This window comes from Odontesthes bonariensis, chromosome 14 (genome assembly GCF_027942865.1).
Source record: "Odontesthes bonariensis isolate fOdoBon6 chromosome 14, fOdoBon6.hap1, whole genome shotgun sequence".
Lineage (NCBI taxonomy): Eukaryota > Metazoa > Chordata > Actinopteri > Atheriniformes > Atherinopsidae > Odontesthes > Odontesthes bonariensis.
The window spans coordinates 18,627,922-18,636,391 of record NC_134519.1 but is presented as its reverse complement, the minus strand read 5'-3'; the positions used below and the strand labels follow the sequence as shown (position 1 = coordinate 18,636,391).

Here is an 8,470-nt window from a genome sequence, read left to right as displayed (position 1 = left end):
AGCTGAAGCTTATAAGTGTGGAATTTATATGTTCTCCCCATGTTCTCTCTGGGTACTCTGGCATCCTCCTACCATCCAAACACACAAATGTTGGATTCGTTGGTGATTCTAAATTGGCACAGCATTGATTATGTGTGGTTGTTTTTCCCTATGTTTGCCCTGTGATGGTCTATTGACTAATCCAGAGTACCCCCCCTTTTGCTTGGAGGCAGCTGATATAGGTCCCTGACCCAATGTGAGCCTGAGTTGGATTAAGCGGGTATAGAAAATGTAGAAATATAAAGATAGGAGATCTGAAAAATAAATAAATAAATAAAATGAAATATATATATATATATGTATATATCAACATTGGTGTGTTTTTTCCAACAGCCATTTGTTTCAATCCAAAGTCTTTAAAGCTGGTTTTGCAAACACTTTTCACTGAGCTCCTCAGAAATGTCTTCTGTGTGTGTCATGGTACACTTCTGAAAAACATATTGGACAAAGATTAGTCATTCAAGATGAAAAATAGCTTTTTCAATTTTTATTATTTTTTTAGAATAGGGTGCCCACTCCATTTGACTGCCATTCCTTTTAATGCTCTGCCTCTAATTTCAACTTTAAATGAACTGGTAATGCTGGAGGTTTAGATAAATTTGCCCGCTAGAGATATGTTATATCGGATCCATTTCCTTAATGAAGTAATGAATGATATTTTTTCTCACTTGTTTAACTGGGTTTTTAAAGTACTTTTATGTCTTGAGTGGAAAGCTAATATTTTATGTGTGTAGAACTACAGAAAATTCAAAGCGTTCAGAAATTTTTAAGCAACACTATCCGCTCATTTAAAGGAAGAGATATATTTTTAGAGCTGCCACGTGTATTGAGAAGGCTATTAACCTTAAGGATTGGGGGTCTGACAAGAACATTTCCACTTTCATGATTTTATCCTTCTCTACGACATTCATGAATGAGCTGCAGGACTTAGAAATGGCAGCCTTGCTCACATCAGCTCCAGAAATGACTGCATCAGACAGCTGAGATTTCTCTTAAGTGCCTCCCCGTGTACTTTTCTCCTGATGACAAAATGTAACATGGTCCTACCTCTCATTCAAGAAAGGCAGCCGAAACAGAAAGACAAATGAGGAACTCAATCATGGCGATGTTGATGACATAAACTAACAGATCAAGATGCTTTATGGCAGACAGGGGGATTTGATTTCAGATAATTGTTGAGCAAAGAAAGCTATGAGCTGAAAACAGCCACAAATCCATGTAGGTCCGGTATTTCAAATGCTGTTTGACAATGTGGACCGGTTGCAGGGCTGTGTGAACTAAAAAAATTGATAACAAGTGTTGAAAGTGGCCATGAAACAAAATAATGCAAAGAGATTCCCCAGAGACACCAACAATGGTTACTGTGTGTGTGTGTGTGTGTGTGTGTGCATCACTTGTGAAGTGTCTCCCTTGAGTTAGCTCCTTCATGACTGCCATTAGATTTAGATAAGGCTCTCTAATGAACACAACCTTTCATGGCTAATTTGAGTGACTCTTAGCCCTCATTCTATCTAATTACAATTGAATGACTTAACTGTGTTAGGCAAGTCATTAAATGAAGATAAAGACAACAGATGTTCAGCCTCTAGGATGCACCCGGCCATTGTTTCTGAATCTCGGGTTCAGGACACAGACTTGCATTCATAAATCTGGGGGGTTGCATGATGTCGAACAGTAGAGGAAGCTAAGCTAGAAGAGACATTTCTAATAATAGTGTGTAAATATTGGTCGCTAATATTTCAATATTACAGTGTCTTTAGGTATTTAAAAAGCATTGATAAAATGAAGTGTTCAAAACGTTTTGAGGGTTTGAATTCAACTTTTAAAAAAAGATGCTGAGGTAATCATCCACTAAAAAAGCCACACAAATATGTTTGTAATTTCCAGTAAAAACAGAGGCCACCTAATGCTAACTGTTTTCCACTTCAAACTGTTTCCATTTCAGTAGCATAATGACTCAGCCAGATATGTTTCCTCAGCCGTAACAACCAGGCAAAAGTTCCATGACTGGCCAGGGGTGCTTACAGTAAATCTGCCTTTCCACAAACTCATGCATACGAAGAGAAGAGTCTAAATGGAATGGATACAAGCTTATTTTGTGTGAGCAGAAAAAGAAACAGCTGGCATGGAAAGCTACTTGCTGGCCTCTACTGTTCACTTTGGGCAAATGCAGGGCTACGTCCTCCACTGCCGCAAAGGAAATAACATCAATGCTTTTTTTTCTTTGTTTTTAAACGGCATACAATGACACAAAACCAGCATGTGGACATTTATTGCTTTATTTTTCATATTCTGAATAAATGCATCGGTAGTATTAATAGAATACATCATAAGAAACTTTTCATATTGTTTGTAGACGATGAAGCTGTTAAAAATCGGGTTTTGAAATGATTGCTTTCACTTTTAGACAATTGCCAGCCTCTGACATCGTTTTTAGAAAAGAGACACTGAAAAGTATAAAAGAATGTATCAAATGTATCATGAATACTCCATGACATGTAACTAGACTGATGCTAAACACAACTAACTCCATGAAAAGTAAATTATGCTGATTTTTCCTTGAGCAAACTTTAATACTTGACTAAATCTCTGTAACATTTTTTTTTTCTTTTTCTTTTTTGCACTTGAGGTTTAAAACAAGCATTTGGTCAAAGTTGTGTTAACAGTTTCGAAAGGCACAAGATGACGTCTGTACGTCTGTTCGTTGAGTAGAAAGAGAAAAGAGGAATATCACCCAGTAAAACAAGAAGATATATGTTGGTCTGTCTTATGGTAGAGATTTTAAAGCACATTTCTAAAGCATAGCCATCTCCTGCCAGCGATCTAATCCGAAACTAGATCTGAAAATCTTTTGCTGTACAAAGATACATGCATAGCACATTCCCTTTCTTTCATCAAGCTCCCCAATTCCTGCTTAATTCTTAACAGCAAACATGTAAACCACAAAATCCCACCCCGTTCTAATTCCAGTTAGTGAGCCAGATATTCAAGTATTAGGAGAATCATCACCAAAAATTACAAAAAAAAATTACAAAAAAAAAAAAAAAAAAAAAAAAATAGATCAATCATTTACAATGCTCGATCTACCAGCATTGACATTTAAACAGATTTCTAGACTAAAGATGTGGAATACTATGATGAAATCCCACAGCTTTGTTTTGCATTAGACTGTAGAAGCACTGATTGACGTTTTAAAAGTTAGCCCGGTGGCTCTTAAAAAACTTCGGACTCGTGCTGTGCCAAAGCTTGAGGCAGCGTGGTTCCACATGGACCCTGGAAATGGTACCTGTGTCACATCAAACACGCATACAGAGAAAAAGACGGATAAGAAATTAGGGGTAGAAGGTGACTTCCAGGTGACTGTGGTGCTTATTGCCAACAGTGGGCAACACAACATGTAAATAGTCCTCAATGGGAATTCAGCAGCTTCCCAAACTTACGTGAAATACTCTGTTTTTGGTGTTGCATTTGTGTTAAACTCTGCCACTGGAACGCCTCTGGATGCGACCCGGGGGCCAAACATAGCCGCAGGGTAAACGATCGAAGATGTGCCCACCTACATGTAAACAACAAGGAGCAATGACCCAAGTGTCGGCTTTGAAGTCTTCTGTACAATGTTGCATTTCGGGTCAAGTCCTTGACCAATCCTGAGGAAAAACTGACCTACAGAATTGTATTACAAATTGGGAACGTGCGCCATGTCATCTAAATAAGGATAACTCACCACCAGACAAAGATCACAGATTTCCATTTCTTTTTCCACCTTGGTCAGGATATGAGAGTCCAGGGTCTCCCCAAAAAACACCACATTGGGCCTCAACAAGCCATGGCAGTCTCGATAATCGCACCTTGATAGAGCATGAGAGTTCTTAGATTAATTATGTCAAACTGCTTAAATCACATAGCAGGTGTCCATGACATAAAATCTAAATCTTGCACGTCTTACTTTCAAGCAAAAAGTCAAAGCACTCATAACACAACACTGCCCTCAAGTGGAAGCTCCCCTAAACTTACAGTGCATACAGAAAGTTTTCACACCCCTTTGTCCAAATTTTGTAATGTTTCAGACTCCTTTTGATATGGATTCAATTTATTTATTTATTTTTAAATCAATACTATAATCATAATATCTTGAACGGAAATTAAAAAGGACACGAGTGGTCTAATAAGATGAGCCACACAGCATATTCTGTAATGCAGGCCAGAGTTTGTACACCTTTCCCTATTTGTCTTGGCAGAAATGTTCAAGCTCTAACTCTAGCTGACAGCGTTTTCCTGAAGCAAGCCTGGTGTCGTCTTGTCAATATTTTTATGTGTCATGGTCTTGAGGGAATGCAAAGCTTTGCCCCAGCTTATGCCACCTAGAAAGGAACTGCTCTGCGTTTCTCTGCATCCCAACAGCATGATGCTTCCATCACTGTGTTGGCGGGATCAGTAAAGTGACATTTAGAATTGCAATTAAATGGTTCAGTCTATGTCTCATCAGATCAAAGATTTTTGGGGGGGGCTAATTATGGACAAGCCTTTATATGTACTTCAATGGAAGATAGTTTCCTAAAATTCTGATTGAAGTAAGATGCCCCAGAGCTCAACTCCGGGTGCCTGAACAAAAAGTCTGCAAACTCATGTAAAATAACTCATCTAGTTAGATGAATTATTTTCAAGAATCTTAAATTCAAATTAAACGCACATGAAAGAGCTCTGCAGCAGCTTTCTGTTCCCTCAGAGAGTCAACTTTCTTTCATTCTTGATTTTGGATGAACTTGAACCTGCACATTCCCGTTGAGCATTTTTTCAAGAGTGAACTGGCCCATTTCATGAAAAAAAAAAAAGAGAAAAGAAACAGAAATGTAATAAATCTTGCAGCATGTACAAAAACAGGCCCGATTAAGATAGTTATTTGCAAAGTCTCACCTATAATGTTGCAGAACATAGAATTTAGGCAAAGTGCATTTCAGTGTCTGCGCACAATGAGAACAGGAAATGCAGAACAAAATCTGAGCAAATATGTTTGTCAATGTTGTGAAGTGAAAGTAATCCCACCTTGGGAGCTTATCCACAGGAATCTGGGCATCAGCAACATTTGATCCAGGTGCGCTGCAAATTCATAGAGCACGCACAGTAGGTTAAATACTTTACTCGTGTCGGGGTCGAACCGAAGGGATCAGACTACGAATTCTGAATGTTTATAAGTTTCCACATATTCAAGAGGCATCACTTACCCTTTGCCCTTCAAGGCCGGACATATGGGGCTTCGCTTGTTCACGGTCACTTGCCCGCAACTCACACAGCGCGTCTCCACCAGACTGCCTGCAGACACACAGAAAACACAGTTTTTCCCCATCTGGGACTCTTGTGCTCACAGCAAACATCTTAATTCACCAGAATGTGTTGTCAAGCATGGCCGTGCTCCGATTGATACACTGTAAAACAAAATGCGTCAAAACTAAATTCAAAGATTTGCTAATCAAATCCCATGTATCAATGAGAAAAAGTACAATATATAGTACATTTTGAAACAGATTTTTTTTCTCCACCATCTAAATATTTCCTCTTTTTGTTGCATCACTCTTATATGAAGCCCAATAATAACTTTATGGATGCTGTCTTTCAAACTGTTCCCTGACAACAAATCAGTCCGTCCTCCTCCTAAGACTCTAAAGCCAGGAGGACGCAGAATCAGTGATAATCTCAAAATGCAGACCACAGGTCGTCTTCCCACTTCAATTCAGCCTAACTTAGATGAGCTTGAGCCAAGAGGAGGAGGCGGTGGCAAAATGTCTGGATCTTGTTTCAATGTTTTTTTCCCTCGCATATTGAGAGTTTAAACTGCCACATGTACAGGCAACCATTAACAATATTCACTGACTTGAATGTTCACTCTAATTGTGATCAGTGTCCCAAACAATCAGTTTCTGTTTTCAGACTCGCTCTGAACATACAGGGATACCTCTGGGTCACCTGAATCTATTAATGGTCTGTACAGTTGATGATTCCCTTTTATATTGAAACATTCCTAACTAAGGTAACTAACTGTGGGCTCTTTTGTTTAAGAGACTAACAGCTATGAATTAGATTTTACAGAAACGCTACTATGCTGCTGGTTCTATGAATTGGGAAATATGGAGCAGCTTCAGGAGTCGTTAAATATCACATGGGTAAAAAAACTAAACCACCAAGTTTGACCCACTCAGCAAAAGTTAGTCATGTGCACCCATTTGTGTCTTTAAACACGCAACATGAAACTCGACACAATCGAAATGTGCAGAAATAATCATGAAAACTGCAGGATATGTTGTTCTAAATGATTTCAAAACACACTTCCAACTCTGTTTCTTACCATGAATCTTGAGCACATACTTGGAGCCAGCCTGTCGGTGCAGGTCATCTATGCACTGCGTGATAACGACCACGGAGCGCCCCTGCTTCTTCAGCCGGGCCTCGCACTCTGCTATGGCCAAATGGACAGCACTGGGCTTCCTGTTCAACACCAGCCCCCTTCTGTAATGATAGAACTCCCACACTCGAGATGGGTTGCGAGAGAAGGCTTCTGGAGTCGCAAGGTCCTGAGGGGATACGGCCACAGGGAGGTATGTTTAAATGGCTAAGCTCGGAGGCAAGAAGGCAACAGTTACAAGCGAAGAATTTGGCATTTGGCGATAGATAACTCAATTAGGGAGGAGATTCTGCAACGCACTGAAATCAATGTGTGTGTGTGTGTGTGAATAGCTTATTGTGAAATTACCTGAGACTTCCACTTCCTCCAGTTCTCGTGCTCTCCCCTGAAGGTTGGTACTCCACTCTCCGCGCTAACTCCTGCCCCTGTGATGATTGCTATGTGCTTGGCTTTGGAAAAGGCCTTGCGGAACTCAGACATGTCTAGGAAAATGAAAAGAAAACGGACATCAGATCAGTTCCCACTTAAGTGTGACAAAGAGAAATCCCCAACAGAATTTGATTTACATTGACTTCAGCACTTTGTTCCCTCTTGACTAATCACTGTCTGCTTCAGTCAGCTGGTTACTAGGCTACTTTTTTGTTTATTCTTAACAGGCTTCAATACTTAATTGATTTCTCACTCATATACTGAAAAACATCTTGATCTTTTTTTCATTATGTGTACTGACTGTCAGGGAGACTTGGCTATACGACTATACGCTAATGACTCTTAAAGGAGGGATCAAACCTCTTGTTTTACCTGAGCTGAGTCTCGATGTGTCAAGCACCGGTCCTGCCGTCACATGCGTGGAACACATGCGGAGCCCAAGTGAAAAGACACCTCGATTTTGGAGAAGCATCGTCACTAAATGACAAGACACAACACAAAAAGATAAATGTTGCTGTTTCAGCTTTTCCTTACACGTTTTCTGTAGGTAGCAAGGTTTTTTTCCATTTATATTAGGTGATGGCCATGCAGCCTCAAAGCCAGCAACCAACAACTTCAAATCTAAAAAAAAAAATGTCAGAAAACACAGAAGAACAACTAAAGCTTCATTTCAGAACAAACAAACAAACAAAAAACAAGTGGATTTGTTGTGTTTTCCAAAACGTCCTCAGATTTGATGATAGATTCTTGTGGTTTTTTTTAGTGTTGCTGTTTGGATTTTGTTTTGTTTCAAAAATTGGAGTCTTTGCAACAACACGTGAACATTGAGGTCAAATATGACTAAAAACCCATTCAGTGCTATCGGGGCAGGGTTGTAGCCTAAGTGTGTTGCAACAAAACTGAGACAGTCTGGGTTTCTTTGCACTGATAAGTCCAGGAATGTGCACACAGTCAGTTTTCAAAAGAATAGCTCACAGTGGGTAGCAAAATAAAAAGAAAACAAGCAGAAAAATTGACGCTCCTGTGATGTTGAACCGAGTCTAATACGTTGAAACCTGTTCAACAGGACGCCATGCACTCTGTACAGCACAAGGATTTCTCTTAAGAGAAAACCAATTGGTTTAATCTCTGATCTAAGGAGCTGTGGGCATTCTGCACACTGGTATAATGTCATTACTCACTGCTTCTACAGTTATCTGTTGGTCACGTTCTTCTAAGATTAACCAACCAAGCTACCTCCAGCCGGAATATGTTGTCCGAAGAAGTTTGCAGCTTTGCAGCTTTGTTTAATAATCCCATTCAACCTCGAACATCTACGACATTGACATTGTGTTCCTTAAAGTCGTGAACTACGTGACTGCTGCGGAGGATCAAATCGAATCGTGCTCGTTGTCACATAGGCAGGAACTACCCTGGACATCCAACTGTTTGTTTCTCGGTTGCATCGACTGAAACAAAGTGGCTACAAGCATAACCTAAACGCATTTACATGGGGAACTTTGCTGTACATACCTTGCTATGTGATATCCCCTTTGTCTAGGTTTAAAGTCACGCCGAGTTCGCTTGTTTACCTGGATGTCTGTCATTAACAAGAGAGGCCGTAAA

At 39.8% G+C, this 8,470-nt stretch overlaps 1 protein-coding gene across 1 annotated transcript; it reads right to left on the bottom strand.

Annotated features, from left to right (window-relative positions):
* Positions 1-2,308: 2,308 nt before the first annotated feature.
* On the bottom strand, positions 2,309-8,470 carry LOC142398315 (NAD-dependent protein deacylase sirtuin-5, mitochondrial-like). Its single transcript, XM_075482274.1, has 9 exons — positions 8,378-8,470; positions 7,238-7,342; positions 6,785-6,918; positions 6,380-6,605; positions 5,262-5,349; positions 5,083-5,136; positions 3,764-3,887; positions 3,480-3,595; positions 2,309-3,325 (listed from the first exon to the last, which is right to left on the bottom strand). The coding sequence occupies exons 2-9, from the start codon at positions 7,335-7,337 to the stop codon at positions 3,253-3,255; spliced, it is 915 nt and encodes a 304-aa protein (XP_075338389.1). The 5' UTR covers positions 7,338-7,342; positions 8,378-8,470; the 3' UTR covers positions 2,309-3,252.